The 18,813-nt window shown below is 42.5% G+C and overlaps 1 protein-coding gene across 2 annotated transcripts in view; it reads right to left on the bottom strand.

The window, feature by feature from the left end:
- Positions 1 to 645: 645 nt before the first annotated feature.
- The window catches only part of HIVEP3 (HIVEP zinc finger 3), a 111,729-nt gene continuing 93,561 nt past the window's right edge, over positions 646 to 18,813 (bottom strand). The window contains exons 7-8 of one of the 2 annotated variants that reach the window (XM_066572582.1): positions 14,537 to 15,369; positions 646 to 4,681 (exon numbers count right to left, since the gene is read on the bottom strand). In XM_066572582.1, the coding sequence (XP_066428679.1) occupies positions 4,223 to 4,681; positions 14,537 to 15,369 (1,292 nt within the window). In that variant the 3' untranslated portion in view covers positions 646 to 4,222. The remainder of the gene's footprint in view (positions 4,682 to 14,536; positions 15,370 to 18,813) is intronic. The other variant, XM_066572590.1, reaches the window with a different exon arrangement.

The raw sequence follows: 18,813 nt of genomic DNA, 5'->3' as shown, positions 1-18,813 counted from the left end.
TTTTTTGTGTCCTCATTGGTTCTTAAGACATATTTCAAACTGTGGAATCAGATTTAAAGGCGTTGTCTCGCGAAAGCAAGTGGGGTTATACACTTCTGTATGGCCATATTAATGCACTTTGTAATATACATCGTGCATTAAATATGAGCCATACAGAAGTTATTCACTTACCTTCCCTGCGCTGGCGTCCCCGTCTCCATGGCTCCGTCTAACTTCAGCGTCTAATCGCCCGATTAGACGCGCTTGCGCAGAAGGGTCTTCTGCCTTCAGCTCGGTCTGGCACGAGCGGCGTTCTGGCCCCGCCCCCTTCTACGCGTCATCGGGTAGCTCCGCCCCGTCACGTGTGCCGATTCCAGCCAATCAGGAGGTTGGAATCGGCACACGTGACGGGGCGGAGCTACGTGATGACGCGTAGAAGGGGGCAGAGCCAGAACGCCGCTGCTGCCGGACAGACCCGAAGGCAGAAGACCCTTCTGCACAAGCGCGTCTAATCGAGCGATTAAACGCTGAAGTTAGACGGAGCCATGGAGACGGGGACGCCAGCGCAGGGAAGGTAAGTGAATAACTTCTGTATGGCTCATATTTAATGCACGATGTACATTACAAAGTGCATTAATATGGCCATACAGAAGTGCTTAACCCCACTTGCTTTCGCGAGACAACCCCTTTAATTTGTCTTATACAACATACTTAGTATTTTTAGAAAAGTTGCATACAAAACCATATTTTTTGGTTGACAAAATAAATCCCAGGTATCAAACCCACGTTCTAATATATCAGTCTGTTAGAAGACAATCAGCAAGGTGTTAGTATATTGTGTTCACATGGATGTGACCAAGATTGAACAGTATTGGAAATTTTTCATTCTTTGAAGCTTGTTTTAACATCTAATACCAAAGTATGTTTTGTTCATCACTGTGCCCTGGCTTATTTATCTTGGAATTACCTGAACCAATAGAAGGATCAAACTTTTATTACTTCCTCTAACTTATGGCAAAACTCAATGCATATGCTATAAATCTGGACACCCTAGACCAACATTATTTGCTCCGTAAACCCATATCTTCAAAGCTTCATAAAGAAATGTTTCATCAAAATCACTTACTATAAAAGGGTAGCAAATTTGTCAAAAAAGAGCAAAAAAAGACTAATACATTGTAAGAGTAGTAAACCTAAATACTAGATATTATTTAACTACTCAAGAGATTATTAACCCAAACATACTTTCGGTTCTATAAGAAAGGAGCTATAAATATAGTCTGTATTCAGCGCACACCAAAAGTAGTAATTCAAGCATTATAATTGTTTGCATATATTTTATCAGGATGTATTTTTTGTATTGGATTCATTTATATTTTAGGATTATTATTATACGGCATAGGACTGAATTAACCGAATACAACGGTTTGCTACATTACATGGTGCATTATATGTGATTACAAGTCCAGTGAGTTTTCAACAAAGATCAATACATGGAAGATTCTGAATGAGTACCGCGAACCATTAATGACAGAGCCACCAATCATTTGTACACAGTTGTTCAACCGAATCCATTTAGAAGCTTCCAGAGTGTTGATCTGTGGAAACTTCTGTTTTGCTTAAGCAATCTTAAGGACTCCACAGTTACAACACTTTAGGGTCTCTTATAAAAAAAAATAATAATTGAGCCTCACAAATATTCTCAATTGACTCAGTTTCCATAACTTGTTATTTTACTTTTATATCAATGAAGATAGCAAAGGGCTGGTTTTGTGTTTTAAATACTACTTCAGTTGAGGTAGCATGTAGAAATAACCTACATTTCTTTAGGTAATGCCCCATAAAGCTCTTTGAAATGGATCACTTTAAGTAAGAACAACATAAAGTATAAAAAAAAATCTCGAAAAAATGTTATGCATTATGTCAATTGAAATTTATGTCTGCTTATGATGCTATTACTATATATACACCAGTTACATACTTACTATTAGCCTAAGGGTACCAAAACATTTCACTTAGATATTATTATAGGTAAATAAATATGGTCGAAACCACATGTCCATAATCAAGAAAAGAAATACCATAGAAATCCCCTAAATCCTGATGTCCACGTAGTGCAAGCTCCTGTCAAACAGCAGTATTTGTGACTTATCTAAGCACCAGTTATACGAGCAGGCATGCAAGAAAAAGTCCTCTTGGCTCAGAGTTGTGGCAGTCATGTTTTAGTATAAAGTCAGTGTCAGTTGTCAGGTCACAGAATTTGCAAGTACAGATACGTATACGGAAAGTGACTGTATCAAACAAAGTACACTGTGTATATTGTGAAGGTGGTTATGGGACACCAAATAATAGTAGGATGATCTTAAATGGTTAAACATGCAAAAGGGTAGACTCAAACTGCGGAGATTAACTAGAAAATAAGGTACTTGATGGTTTCATTGGTAAATAAAAGTGCTTAAACCGTCATTCCTAACAATAATCTGTTTTTGAGTTCTACCATAAATTTCTACTATAAGGATGGCTTGGCTAAAAAGACTGACTAAAAAGTGTACCCCAGCCTTCACAAAAGAATCATAGAAAGGTAGAGTTGGAAGGGACCTCCAGGGTCATCGGGACCAACCCCCTGCTCAGTGCAGGATTCACTAAATCATCCCAGATTGATGTCTGTCCAGCTTCCATTGAAAGAGAACTCACCAACTCCCTCAACAAGGAGAAGCTACAAAAGTGCAAGATTAAAGGGCTAAGGTTGTCAGAATATTAATGGAATAAAGTACCGTACATTTGGTATACTTGAGAATGAAAGGGAATTCGAAGGAGAGTCCATGGAAATAAGGTGCTAGGTGAAGACATTTTCTATAAGTGCTTAATCAAAAATTGCACTCAAACTTGAATGAGTGAAAGCCTATTGTACATGGAATATGTAAATGCACAGGCAGTCCCATGCAGATGAGTGTGAGAATAAGTCATCAAAAAAATCAATATCATAATACAAGTCATAAATAAAATACTACCACTCCTCTAACCAACCCTTAAGCAGTCCCATGAAAGCAACCCTGTGTAATGCACTCTACAACAAGGAAGAAACTCTTGTGCCAAGCATGCCAACACCATGCATGGTGACTCTGTGCAGGTTGGCATGTCCACTGACAATGCAATGTTGTCAGCTCTCCAACATCCAGAATGGGGACTCCTCAATAATACATAGTGCAGTTACTGCAGTTCTACAATAGCACTTAGCATTGTTCCACAGCACATCAAGTGCTGTACCACTTTCATCACATTTGAGAAGTGCTGGGTTTATTGACAACATAAAATAAAAATAAAGCTTTCATTATTTTGTACCCAAAACCCTTAAAGCAAAAACAGAAAAAGACAATACGGTTCTAATTAAATAAATTTGTATAAATATCTCTGTACACCACTGTAGACACCTATCCCAATTCAATATATATAGATATATTCAGATACATATAAGCTAAAAAAAAACAACAAAAACAACTTTTTCAGTGCATTTCCTTCCAACATCTCAGGATCACATTATAAGGGGAGCACAGCCAAAATGGATTCATAGAAATCTGGCTTTCCCCAACAATATATTAATAAGAGCAGGTGCACATTGGAAAAGATTCACATTTTTCACAGCGTAAAAAGTTCCTTTTTTATATATATATATATTTTTTTCATTTTAAAAGAAAACTGTATAAAAAGGCACAGATAAACTGCAAATGGGGTGTGAGAAAGTCAGTGGGACAAAAAAATGGAATGAAATGAAGTTTTTCCCTTTAACCCAGAATGGGAGGGAAATTATCTATATTGTGTACCCTAAAATATACATATCATTCTATATTATAGATGCGGATGCATTTGATCCTAACTTTTCATTGTACAAGTGTCTTTCAGTACCATAACAGAGAAAAAAAATTCGGAACACTAAAAGGGTCAATCACACCCTTGGATGCTTAACTCTAATTGAAGATAAGTAATCCTGAAACTTTGTAAAGATTCTCTATTCTCAATGCTAAGAAGTTTTCTTTCCTCATTGCCAAACAATTCTTACCCTGTACCTTTTAAGGATCCATAGCAAATCTCACATCGTTGTATTTGCACTTCTCAACACCTAAAACTGTTATCCTTAAAAAGGATTCCTCTTATGTCTTATAGTTAGCCTCATGCTGTAACCTATATGGAGAGATCATAGAGAGAAGGATCTAAAAATGGGGTCACCCCTTTAGGTAGAGTTTAGTCACCCTTCCCCTTCCACATATTCTTCCTTTATAGAGACAGTGCTGGAGTGAGGTGTTCCAGGTGGTGAAGATGGAGTGCAAGTGGTTTGGCAGTAAGTGCTTGGAGTTGATAGACTCGGTGGGGTGGTGCTGGGGGGTGATATTACCCTGTGTTCCTCTTCCTCTCTCTTGGTAGTCCTGAGTGGATGCTCACTTCCTCCTTGGAGTGGGTCTCTATCAGGACCTTCTACATGTAGTTCAGAAAGTATGGATCCTACTAGAAAGGGTTGAGGGCTGGGTCGGGCCTGTACCATTTGGATGCCCCCAATAGGGATCATTGGGTAGGGTGTCCGCTGAAGATGCTGCGAGTGCAGAGGCAGATGGGTATATAAGTTTTCTCCACTCCTTGGCATTGTATGAAGCATAAGAGGTGAGCAAAAGGTTCTTGGTTGAGCAGGAAAAACGGATGATCCTGGTTTCTGTAAGAGAACAGCATTCTGTGTCAAAGTATGCACAACTCTTTCGTACTACTATATGGATAAAAGATGTAATGGATGTTTCATATTGCAACCACAGTTTAAATAAAATACCTAAAACCTCAAAATGTCTTCCTCTTATTGTATCTAAAGCTACTGACCCCCCCACAGGTTGATTCAGAAAAATGTCATTTTCAGAAAAACAATGTAGGCAGGTAATGGAGCTGCTGTGTGAACAATTGCATAAGTAAACCAAAGACAAAATCATAGAGATTCAGGAAACATTTATATTATAACTTAAAATGCAATTTAAAGAACTTTTTTTCCAGTTTCCAAAAGAGGTTCTGGTACGCTGTTCTGCACCCAAGTCATTCCCAAGAAGAGCCATTAGTGATACCAATTCACTGAGAGTCTCTAGACAGGCAAGTATTTCCTTACACCACATAATCTATCCGGCAAATTCAGTCCATAGACAGGAAGAGCATCTGACCTAAGTATTATGGTAGCTGCACCCATGACCTATGAGAGGGCAAACACTAAGCCTTCCCCTGGTCATTTCATGTGGAAGACAGAATCAGTGTACACCGTACTCCCCTAAACTCTGGTAACAGTAGGTGCACTTGACACCCAATACTTTAGGATCCTTTTACATGGAACAACTGTCGGACAACTAAGCACCTGAAAGTTGTCCCAACTATGATCGCTGCCCACCTTCATTCAGAGTAAAGGCCCTTTTACACAAAAGATTATTGTTCAGTTTATTGCTGGATCATGCAAAACTGAATGATAATCATTCAGTGCAAACACTGCCAGCAACTGAATGATGAACAATAATTAATTTGCTTATCATTTGTTGTTCAGTTTAGACAGGCATAAAAATCAAACGATTGGCCAGTGTAAACAAGCGGTCATTTATTTATGAATGACTACCTGTTTACTGTAAATAGAGGTGGGCGGCCGGAATCGATCTCTGGCCACTCTGCCTCCATTCACTGAGCATTTACTACTCATGTGTGAAAGCACATGAGCGATAATTGTTGGGATGACTGTCGGGTGCTTAAGTGTTCGACAATTGTCCCGTTGTAAAAGGACCCTGAACTAGTAGTCGTTCATAGATAAACTGTCTGTTTACACGGAAAGATTGTTGTCTGATTTTTATGCCTGCATAAACTGAACGACAAACAATTATCATTCAGCATTCAGGCGCTGGTAGTGTTTACAATGAATGATTAGTGTTCAGTTTTGCACGATCCAGCAATAAACACAATTTTTGTAACCGATAAGATAATAGGTGGCTGACAGTAACTTTAGTGTAAATTACGTCTTTTTCTGCCACGTGAGGGTTTTCCAATTATGGGGAATAATGTAATCCAGTTGCCGTTGTATTGTATTTTTGGGAAATCTGCCTATACAATTAATCCAGCAGGCTCGCCATTAACCTTGCTTAATAAAAAGAATAACAAAAGTGATTGCACAACTATTTCACAATCACTGTTACACACCGCGTGCTGACTGAACACTATAAGGGTAGGTTTATGTAACACATAGGGTATGTTTCCACATGGTGTAAACACTGTGGATCATCCACCAGTAAGGGTGGGTTCACACGGGCGTGTTTTTGTGCATACTTAGGTGCATACATACGTCCGCACCTAGGTACGAGCAAAAACACGCGTGAACACAGCTGCGTGCTTGTTGTCAATGGAGTCATGGCTGCTGCCAGCGGCTCCATTGAAAACAATGCTCTGCCGGCCCCCTGCATTCTTTTTCAGGGAAGGGCTTTACATATAAGCCCTTCCCTGAAAAAGAAACATTTTATTGCAAAACAAAAAAAAAACTAAAAAAAAAACAACTTACCTCTCCGCCGCTGCCATGACCCCCGCAAGCATGAAGAGCACATCTGCCGCATGCGACAGATGTTTCCTTCACCCCCGCTAGTTAAAAGAATTCGCTTCTGCTACATCTGCCACATCTGTCAACCGCAGCTGTCACACATGACAGCTGTTGTAGAGAATCCTGCTGCCGGCATCCCCGTCAATGGCCTTTCAGGGAAGGGCTTTATAAGCCCTTCCCTGAAAAGCCATTTAAAGAAGTGTACTAAAAAAGAAAAAAAAAATACTCACCTCCCTTCAGCTGCTGGGGCTCAGCCGCGACTTCTGGCGCTGTCCCCGGCTCTGTAGTTCTGAGCTATCAGCAGCCGGGGATTTAAAATTCCCGCCTGCTGGTAGCTCTGATTTTGGTTGGCTGAAGTGCTTCAGCCAATCACAATCAGAGCTACCAGCAGGCGGGGATTTTAAATCCCCGGCTGCTGATAGCTCAGCAGCGCTACAGAGCCGGGGACAGCAGCAGAAGTCGCCTCTGAGCCCCAGCAGCTGTCAATGGTTTTGCAGGGAAGGGCTTCATAAGCCCTTCCCTGAAAAGCCTTTTAAAATAGTGGAAAAAAAATACTCACCTGCCGGGGCTCAGGCGACTTCTGCCGCTATGCCCGGCTCTGTAGCTCTCAGCTATCAGCAGCCGGGGATTTACAATCCCCTCCTGCTGGTAGCTCTAATTGTGATTGGCTGAGTGCTTCAGCCGTCATTCATTCGGGGAGAGCTGCCTGTGATTGGCTGAGCACCTCAGCCAATCACATTCAGCTCTTTCAGCAGGTGGGGATTTTAAATCCCCGGCTGCTGATAGATCAGCACGACAGTGCAGGGGACAGCAGGAGAAGACGCTGCTGAGCCCAGGCAGCTGAAGCAAGGTGAGTATCTCATTTTCTTTTTAAACCACTTTTACTTGATTTTCAGGGAAGGGCTTATATTTAAAGCCCTTCCCTGAAATCAATTGCCGGCAGCAGAATCCTCTACCGCAGCTGACATGTGTGACAGCTGCGGTAGAGAATTGAAGAATTCCTCTGCTGCATCTGCCACAGATGTGGCAGATGTAGCAGCAGGGAATTCTTTTAACTAGTGGGGATGAAGGAAACATCTGCTGCATGAGGCAGATGTGTTCTTCATCCCAGCGGGGGACACAGCAGCGGCGGACAGGTAGGTAATTTTATTTTTTTTGTTTTTACAGGGAAGAGCCTATATGTAAAGCTCTTCCCTGAAAAACAATTCAGTGGTGCCAGCAGACTGTTGCCTTCAATGGAGCCGCCAGCAGCAGCGGCTCTATTGAAGAGAATGAGTGGATTTTTATTTTTTTTTTACACTAAAATCTTTCTTTTTCAGGGAAGAGCTTATATGTAAAGCCCTTCCCTCAAAAAGAATGCAGGGAGCCGGAAGACCTGCAAAGTACGGACATGTGCACACACCATAGGGAATGCATTGTTGTAAACAGAAGCGTGTTTTTGTGCGTGCGTATGCACGCACAAAAACACACTCGTGTGAACCCACCCCAAGTTGTAATTAATGAACTGTGTTTTTACAGGTCATTGGTTAGACTAAATAAGAGAACCAAAATCATAAAACTACATATTTGGTATCGCTGCGTCCCTGAAAGTCTGATCTATCAAAGTAACACATTATTAACCCCACACGGTAAACGTCGTCCGAAAAAGAAAATTAGGAACACCAGAAATGTGTTTTTTTGGTCATTCTGTCTCCAAGAAAAAATCCAATAAAAAGCCGTATGTACTCCAAAATGGTACTAGCGCAAACTGCAGGACGTCCCGCAAGAAATAAGCCCTTGCACAACTATGTGGACGGAAAAATAAAAATGTTATTGCGTGCAGAAGATAGCAGCAGAAACTAATAAAAAAAAAATTAAATGTCTGAAGAAAAAAAAAGTAGTACAACAAAATAACATAAGTTTGGTATCGTAGTAATCGTACTGACCCATAGAATAAGGTTATCATGTCATTTTTGTTGCAGTTTATGGGCCGTAGAAACAAGACGCACCGAAAGATGGCAGAATTATTTATTTTATTTTATTCCACTTAAAACTTTTTAAAAAGTTCTTCAGTACATTATATGGTACATTAAATAGCACCATTGAACAATACAACTCGTCCTGTAAAAAACAGGCCTACATGCAGCGACGTCGATGGATAAAGGAGTTCCGATGTTTTTTAAATGAAAAAAAAAAAGTTCGGTCACTAAGGGGTTAAACAACTTGAAAATGAAACGTGCTGCTATGATCCACTTTTACCAGTGTAACAAGCATGTTTTAAATTTACAGAAACATATTAATTACTTTCGTTTATGAAAATGTAAAAAAAAATTGTTGCACAGTGTAATTGTTCTGTGAAAAAGGACCCTTACTATTGAACATCTTACAGATGGTCATGTTTAACCCCTTCACTCTTGTCCCTGCCTTTCAAGAAATATAACTTTATTTGAAATACCTAGAAGTAATGATAGTAGTTGATTCCAAAACAGGCAACTGAACAATAAACTTAATTTACAAGTCATAAAGTATGTGGCATGCAAAGCACCTGTTTGCAAATGTGTATACCACCAGAACCCAATAATCAATAGCCTCTTTATAACATTAAGGACTCTTTCCCACAAATATAGGTATTTTTATGTTTGCCCGCTGGCGCCGCAAAATGTGTGAACAGGCGCACAAATCTAACGTTTGTGCGACCGTTCAGATGGCACGGGCCGCAATGCTGTTGCCTCCCCTTTCCTCACCCTCGCCGGCTCACCTCCTCTCTCTTTTCCCTCCGGCTATTTGCAATTGGAGTTGGCAAGACGGGGAAGGAGCTAAGCAACCGTCCCTCCCTTGTCTGCAGCCCGTCCCCTCCCATTGCAAACAGCCAGAGGGGGGGAAAGAGGAGAGAAGGGGGAGGGAGTTTAGCAGTCAAGCTGCTAAACTCCCTCCCACCTCCCTTCTCCAGCCACTGTCATTGGCTCCCATAGGAGCCTATGCAGCGGCCAGTGTATTCTGAGCACAAAGATAGTTCCAGGACTATCTTTGCTGCCTGGCGTAAAAGCACCTGGCGCTATATTTGCTGGCCGGGCGCTTTTACGCCGCAAGAATACGCGTGTGTGATCTGATGCATTGGAATCCAGTGCATCAGAGGGTAGCGTATGTCGGCCGGCTGCTAAAACAGCGGCTGATATACGCTCGTGTAAATAAGCCCTTGGTGTGTGCGGTTCAAAGGCATATGCAGTATTCTAATTACATGCACCTGATTAGCCAAGGGGCACCATATGGTTGAAGCTGATTCTATTTGGCGCATAAGAGCCTTGACTCGTGGTTCCTTGGTGTGTTTGAATCACATAGTCAATCAGCACTTGTTTTTGAATAGCACCTCAAATTCCCATCTGGTGTGCCATCCTGCAGGTTCAGAAGCATCCACTTAATTAGGCTCTGTTCACATCACATTTATTGCCTCTGTTTAACACATACAACAGGACATTTATGTTAAACGGAAGCCAATTGATGAATGCTACACAGTGGAACCCAACACTCATAGATTGCATTATGACAAAGGCCCCCTGTACACTGCAGAGCCAGATTCCGCATGTGAAATACTGCAGTGGAATCCGGCTCTGCCAGCAGCGGCGTCCGCATGTACCTGTTTACTTACTTTTTCTTCTGTACTGCGGATGGTCTGCACGGCGAGCAGTCGAAAATGCACAGTGCAGAATTAAAAAAAAAAAGTCTGCTTTTCCTGCGTCATCGCCTAGCGATGATGCGAGACGAGCAACCTTTCCATAATGTGATTGCGGAAGGGCCGCGGATCGGACGACTTCCATTGACTTCAATGGAAGCCGTCTACGTGGAATTCACAAAAAAAATGGAGCATGCTGCAATTTTTGTCTCCGCTTGCAGAAACTGCGATTGGTTTAGGGTCAATCCTGGTATATAGGCAGGTAGGAACTATTAGGGGTTGATCCAGGGAACAGTCTGATTGCCATTAGGGAGTCGGGAAGGAATTTTTCCCCCATAAGGGCTAATTGGCTTCTGGCCTTGGGGTTTTTTGCCTTCCTCTGGATCAACACAGTAGGATAGACAGGCTGGACTAGATGGACAATGTCTTCATTCGGCCTTACATACTATGTTACTATGTTTCTGTAAGTGAGCAGATGGGCACAATTTGCTGCGGTTCTACGGTGCGGACGCCCATCGCGGATTGCGCAGCAAATATCCGTCCGTGGGCAGGAGCCCAAAAGTATACAGTTAATATATTTAAAGTTTTAACTGGATGTTGTTTTTGTGGTATAGTGATGTATACCTGTCAAATGGAAGCTGAAAGGACACTCTTTGGCCCTCCATCGGCCTAATGCAACCCTATAGACTAGAGATGAGCGAACGTACTCGGATAAGCACTACTCGTCCGAGTAATGTGCTTTATCCGAGTATCGCTGTACTCGTCTTGAAAGATTCGGGGAGCGCCGTGGAGCGGGGAGCTGCAGGGGAGAGCCGGGAGGAACGGAGGGGAGATCTTTCTCTCCTTCTCTCCCGCCCGCTCTCCCCTGCTCCCCGCCGCAACTCACCTGTCAGCAGCGGCGCTCCCCGAATCTTTAGCCCCGAGCACAGCGATACTCAGATAAAGCACATTACTCGGACGAGTAGTGCTTATCCGAGTACGTTCGCTCATCTCTACTATAGACATGTTATAATACAAAGAGCAATCTTAAATATGTTCTCTTTAAAATGATACCAGAATCACTTAAAAGCTATGGGCACCCTGGACATTGGGCCTACACTGGTGCAGCCTGTGTGATCTCCCCCCATGCAGACTATTACAGCCTGGCTTAGTCTGCTATGTACAATGTCGAACACTGCTAATGTGAGAGAAGTGAGGGCATAGTTGACAACAGCCCTGACTGACAACAGTCAAAAGCAGTAAGCTGTTGGATCTGTTAAAAGCAACAGATAGCCAGCTATGTAATGGAGTTGCACAGATTCTACAGCAATAAAATGGTAAGAAAGTTTTGATGAAAACGGTCTTAATTTTACATTTAGAAAGCAAATGAGTAATAAAAAATTTCTGTGCAAATGTGTACATAGTCTTTAAGTGTCTTCCTTGCATATATTTAGTACTGCACTTCAGATATACGCCTGTAAAATTAACTTTGGTTCTGTCTAGAAAATCACATGATGGAAATAAGAAACTGATGTATCTAGTGTGATATAATTTTCAGGACATCACTCTTCCATTTCTTTACTAAAATACAATTTGCTGACTTTGTAAATGATTTGTTGGTGAAGTAAAAGTTGTGAGGTCTATATTCTACATACTAACACTACATGATTGAATGCCATCAATTATGCTAGAACCAATCTGTAAAGTAACATTTCAAAATGAAGGTTGGAAAGAAGTATAATAAAGGCCCAATGACCACGGGCAGATTTGAATTGCGGAATCCGCGTGGTGCACCTGCACGGATGATCCGCAAATTCAAGCCGCCCATAGGGAGACATGGGCATCCGCAACTGAATTAAAGCATGCGGATTTGATTTGCGGACCTTTGGGTGTGAAAATCAAATCGCAGCATGCTCCATTTCAGTAGAAGCTGTACAATCTGCGGCCAATACGCAATTTACATTGTGGATGGGCCGCAGATTACGCGGGAAAGCAGGAGTTTTTTTTTCTTTTTCAAACTCTACTGCGCATGTGCGCCGGCCGGCACTTCCACATACATACGCAGTAGAGAAAAAAAGAAGACTCGGATGGGTAAGCAGGGTCCTCGGCTGTGAGCAAGGTCGGATTCCACTGCAGGCTCCCGCTGCGGAATCCGACCCGCCTGTGGACAAGAAGCCTAAACGGATATATTGATTTCAGCAAATAAATATTATTGTCTATTGAAAAGTTATAATTTTCCAATAAATGCTTTGTATTATTTTTGTTATGCTTTTTAAAAGGAAACCTCCAAAGGGTGTGACCAATAGGACAACATCTAGTGCTGAGCCTATAGGTTTTAGCACTATTAGATTGTAATCCCTAAAACATAACCTTTGCGATCTTTAAATAAAAGGCACCCAACAAAAGAAAAATCTGAATTAAAATGAGGGCTCCTATGAGAAGCCTAGAGCAACGGACATAGGTTGTCTCATCCTATCATGACATATATGTGTATTCACTATCTAAGAAGCTGGAGTCTACATAGGCTCTCCTATAAAGTCGTGCTAAGAGTGCTTTCACATCTGCATCAGAACCTCTAGCAAGAGGTTGCAGATCCGGCTGCAAATATTGGAAGGAAAAGCTGAATGCAGCGCTTTTTCTTGCAGCCCAAAACCAGGCATCTGAGCGGAAAGTAGGTGCCCCCCATTATAGTCCGCAGGCGTAGTAAAAATCAGGAAACACTTAGAGATCCTCAGAGTATCAGATAAAACAGGGGTCGGTCCCCAACAGGTCATGTTTTTAGGATATCCTATAGTAAGAACCCCTGTGGCAATGTCTGAGGCACCAACAATAATTACATCACCTGTGCAATACTGAGGAAATCCTGAAAACATGACCTGTTGGGGGTCCCTGAGGACTGGAGTTGGGGAACACTGAGATTAAAGACAAAGGGCAGGGTCCCAATATAATTATAATTCGCTCACAGTGCTGCCGAAGTGGAAGTGGAGCCGGCCGGATATTGTTCTCCCTCCGCTCACTTCCAGAAACTGAACGACTGAGCAATTCTCATTCAATTGCTGCATACGTTCACATGGGATGATTATTGTTTAAATTCCAGGGGGAGCACAGAAATCTGAATGATTCCCCACAGGGTTGGCTGCCTAGGGAGTCCTCCATATTGCTCTCCCTACTAAGCTGGGATGTTATATCGAAATGGCTTTGTTTGTTTTTTATTAAAGAGAACCCGTCACCTTTCAACATGCACCATAAACTAAGTTATGGTGCTGTTAGCGGAAGTGACAGGAAGCCAGGTGATGTATTTTTTATATTGACTCACTCCCTGGACCCTGTGCTGCTCAAAAATCTGACTATTTTCAGATTGACATGCGTGCGCTCTCCCATAGACTTGTATCCGAGTCTCATGTGGCGCGTATACTCCAGCGGGTGACAGTACAGGAACCAATGAGCGAATGAGTATAAGTTTATGGTGCTGTAGGAAATTGACAGGTTCTCTTTAAGATCTCTGCTTGCTCTCATTCAGTTCATTTACTCTAATGGATATAAAGCTGTCCTGATCATTTTGATGGACACACAAATGCACAGTCCATTACAGCCATGTAACAAGTCGTGTACCATTTTTTCTTTTACATGACCAATACATTTTTATTTACTGGAAGCAGAGATCCTGAAAACCTTGAGCAATTAATACAGAAAATATATAGGAAAACTGCATGACTTGTCATTATACAAAGAATAACTTTTCTATGCTGAAACTGGAATATTCCTTTTAGAACAGCCGGTTTCTGACATAATAAACATTGCTGGCAGTGGGGGGGGGGGGGGGGGGGGCTGACATAGATGTAAAAAAATAAATACCCCCTTACTTGCCATGCTGCTGCCCCACCTCTGCTATACTCTTCCAGTCTTCTGTTTACTTGCTCTGCAGCGGTCACATGGGTTGTGACTGCTGTAGCCAATAGGAGGCTGAACAGAGTGCTATCAGTGACATCCCGTAAGCCTGCCAGTGGCTTCCACATGACAGATTTACAAGATGCCACTAGGTCTTCTGGTCCGGTGATGTCACCTGTCAGATGCCGCAGCGAATATATAGATTTTATATAGTTTTGGGCATTTTAAGTACATCCACAATCTAAGATTCACTTAACCATTTAAGATTATGAGGAACATTTTTTAGCAAATATTAAAAAGTCCATGGCTGATAATGCAATCATGTAATTCAAGCCCATCTATAATTGTTATTAATTGTTATTTTTGCTAATTAGAGATTGTGTGGTCTGCATACATACAAATTAAAAACACAATTAAAATTAACTGTTCCAACTTTTCAAAATTCTCACCTTGTTCCTCCTTACCTTGGTCTCTGAAGTCTCCAGAGGTTCCGAAGTCCCATGAGGATGAGCTCTAGATGGAAATACTGCACGCTGAGCTTTGGAGTGGGTCGGAGCATCTGATCTTGTAAGATGAGGCTCTTCTCTCCCAGGAGATGGGTACCGTGGTGGTGAAGCTAGTCCAACTCTAAAAGCTGCATAACGCAGACTTGTGACTTCACTGGTGGGAGATAAATGTCGGACTGGTGGGGAAGATCCCCGCTCTGGGGACATGTAAGCCCTTGGTGAAAGACTACGATGTGGAGATAGCTGCTGAGGAGAAACACATCGTAGTGGAGATAATTCTCTAGCTGACGGCAAGCGCTGGCATGGTGACATCCCCCTGCGGGGTGAGGTACAGCCTATGGGTGAAAAGCATTTTGGTAAGCTTTCTCTCTTTTGAAGAAGATGTCTTCTAGATGGACCTGCCCGAATACCCCCTAGTTCTTTACCAGGGGACCATTGTTTACGAGATATCAGCTCTTGAGACATTAACTGATCAGATACCAACAGTGCTTGGGAATCTTTTCCAGAAGACTCAGAAGTCTGTAATTGTCGAGGAGAAAATTGGCAAACAGAAGTGGTATCTGCACTGTCTGGGTTTTGTCTTGGCTCATTAGGTGAATAAGAAGTGGCAGTGCTCGGTGAGAGATCTGGATTTTTTTCTTCCTGACTTTCATCTTCATCATCGTCCTCATCATCCTCTTCTCCATCAGAATCATCTTCATCATCTGTATCTTCCAAATCAGAGAATTGATGTTCTTCTACTACATCACTCTCTAGCCATCGCTCATCACTTGTCCCTGTAAAATACATAAATAAGTTAGAAATAATTCTAGCATCAATACTGAAAAACCTCTAGTCCATTAGATAAGTATCAATATACAGCCATATAATGAAGAACATCAGATTTTAGATTACCGATTACATCACAGTCTTAATCTTGAACTAGAAGAACTAAAACACTGGAAGAGACTTTAAGCGCTGAAATTAATTTCTAAAACTCTGTAATGTTATAAGATGCAATATATATTTTTTAAAAAAAAAGGTTTATTGGATAATTACAAAATTTACATTGCAGACATTTATAAATAGCAATCAAAGGTGACATGAAATCTCAGTATTAAAGAGAACCTGCCCTCAGGTTTAACAATTCTAAGACATTCTGCATTATATCAGTAATAAATAAACCTGATGCTTTTACTGGTCATCACCCTAGCAAATTATAAAAAATGCACCTCAGAAGAGTCCCATGCTCTATGCCAAATGGCTTTGAGCACTCCGGTGGGTATACCCAGACCATTACAGCCACCTGGAGTCTTCTTTGTAGCCCAGCCTCTCTGCCTGTGATTGATGTGGATGATGATAAACTCATCACCCTCACCACAATGCTTTCCATGGTCCTGTGCCACCGTACACGGCCTCCCTCCTGTCCATACATCACCCAGCTTGCGCACACCAATCTGCTAACACACTCAGACTAAACACCCCTCTAATACGAACCTCGCATGCTCGCCTCCAGGACTTCTCTAGAGCAGCACCAACCCTCTGGAACACTCTACCCCATCTGGACAATCCATGACACACTGAAATTCAGACGTGCCTTGAAGACGCACCTCTTCAAAGTAGCATACCAAACCTTCTGATCCAGCCCCCCTGCCCCTCCCTATGGCTTTCCACTTTTGCCCATCATGTACACTTTCTGCTCAATACCTCCTGTACTACCCCCACCCCGTTTGTGTCCTAAAAACTGTATATTACATGTTATCATCGCATTGCTGTGTTCCCCCTTACTCTACTGCCTGCCCTTGTATCTTCTGTATCACCCAACCCCCTTTGTTTCCAAATAATTGAATACCACATGTAACTTTTGTAATTTAGGTAAATTTTGTGTTGTTTGTGCTGTGCCTCGAAAGCGCTGCAGAATAAGTTGTTGCTAAACAAATAAAGATTATTATATTATTATGTCATCCACAAGCCTGTGAACTGACTAATGTCCTGGAAGTCCAATGCATGCAGAGGAGCCTACTTTTTTGTGCGCAGACTCATCAGCCTTGTGCCCTGGTACCACAGTGACTTCCAGGACGTCAACATCTTCACTGACTTGTGGATGATGTAAAGAAAATCATCCACATCTATCACAACCAGAGGGGCTGGACTACAGAGAAGACTCCTGGTGGCTGGAGTGGTGCAGGTCCGTCTACAGGACTGTTTGGAGCAAATTAGCATAAAACGCCAGACTTTTATGAAGTCCTTTTACATAGGTACATGGAGATGGTGGCCAGTGAAAGCAGCAGATTTAGAAGGGTTTCTTAGTTACTGATATAGTACAACAGATTGTATAGAACGGTTAAACCTAATAATACGTTCCCTTTAACTCCTTACCAACACAGGACGTACAATTACATCCTGTGCGTTTGTGGTTTGTATGAAGGGAGACTGGCAGCCAATCCCGCTCCACGTAATGCGGATGCCAGCTGTTTCTCACAGCTGATGCCCACTAGCAACAGCAACATTCAGTGTTAGTGCTGATCATGGCTAATAACCTTGTTTATACTGCGGTCAGTTCTGACAGCAGCATTTAAATCCCCTGATCGGTTTTGTGGGGTCCTGAACGGCACCCAATGATAAGATAGCAAGGTGCTGTTCTGTTGTCCTGGCAGCCTAGGGTCTTTTGAAGACCCCCCCCCCCCCAGCCCTCCATGGCTGATCGCCTATCAAGCCATGCGTGTAACGTGGCTTGATAGACTGACTGCCTGTCAGATCGCAGTTTACTATAATACTAAGGCATCACATCATACTGCAGCAGCGATCAAACTATTGCAAGTTCCAAAAAAATTTAAAAATCAGGTTTTAAAAAGACTTTATTAATTATTAGAAAAAAATAAAAGGTCTGCCACAACACTCGCTTAGGGGTCTTACAGGCCATTGGAACATCCATTAGTGCCAGAACCATCCATAGAGACACCTACAAGAGTGTTTGGAGAGTTAGGGCCCATTTACACACAACGATAATCGCTGAAAAGATGGCTTTTGAGTGATCATTTTGCATAGACTACTACTTGGTACTAATTAGAGATGAGCGAGCGTACTCGGAAAAGCACTACTCGCTCGAGTAATTTGCTTTATCCGAGTATCGCTGTGCTCGTCCCTGAAGATTCGGGTGCCGCTGCGGCTGACAGGTGAGTCGCAGCGGGGAGCAGGGGAGAGCGGGCGGGAGAGAGGGAGAGAAAGATCTTACCTCCGTTCTTCCCCGCTCTCCCTTGCAGCTCCCCGCTCCGTGCCGGCACCCGAATCTTCAGGGACGAGCACAGCGATACTCGGATAAAGCAAATTACTCGAGCGAGTAGTGCTTTTCCGAGTACGCTCGCTCATCCCTAGTACTAATGCCAATTAGTAGCTTATTAATGCGGGTGAGCCATGGGTGGTCTGTTTTCTGAAGACATTCACTTTGTTCTGCCACGGGGCTGACAGCTGAGACAATGTTATCAGCGCTCCCCGCGGAGAACACAGTGTTAAGTCCCTGCTATCAGCTCTTCTATCTTATGCTGAACATAAAAACATCGTTCGGCAGAAAAATGAAAGATTGGCACATTTACAAGCAACGATTATGGCTCAAAAGATGGCTTTTGAGTGAATTTTGAGCAATAATCGTTGTGTGCAAAAGGACCTTTATTCTTGGACTGAAAATGAGTTGAAAAAATGGTTGGAGTCAGCTGAATCACAGTACACCATCTTCCGTTCAGTTGGGTGTAGCGGTTGTCTGGAGGGCGGTTTCTACACAACTGCATCATTCAACAGTGAAGTTTGGAGGAGGTTTTGTTATGGTGTGGGGGTGTCTCTACTGGGAAGAACTAGGGCTACCAGTTATAGTAAAGTCCACCCTTTAACGCCAATGGGTACAGAGACATTCTGGATAATTTGACATTACCTATCCTGTGGCAATACTTTGTCATGTTGGTCGAGCCAAGGAGCTGTACCAGAGAACCATGTCATACAGCACGCAGTGATGAGGATTGCTCAGAGAAGAACTTCTGCAAAGTTTGGTGGCCAGGCCAATGTCTGGATCTCAATCTCATCGATCATCTTTGGGATGAACTAGAATTGCTCTATCGATGCACAGCCAAAACGCCCATCATCCCCCTCATCACATCTAATCAGGATTTGGTGGAAAGCATTCCCAGAAGGATTACTGCACTCATTGAGGCCAAAGGCAGCCCAACACCTTATTAAAATGTAAACAAAAT

The sequence above is a fragment of the Eleutherodactylus coqui genome, chromosome 1 (genome assembly GCF_035609145.1).
Source record: "Eleutherodactylus coqui strain aEleCoq1 chromosome 1, aEleCoq1.hap1, whole genome shotgun sequence".
NCBI lineage: Eukaryota > Metazoa > Chordata > Amphibia > Anura > Eleutherodactylidae > Eleutherodactylus > Eleutherodactylus coqui.
This window is presented reverse-complemented; position numbering and strand designations above follow the sequence as displayed.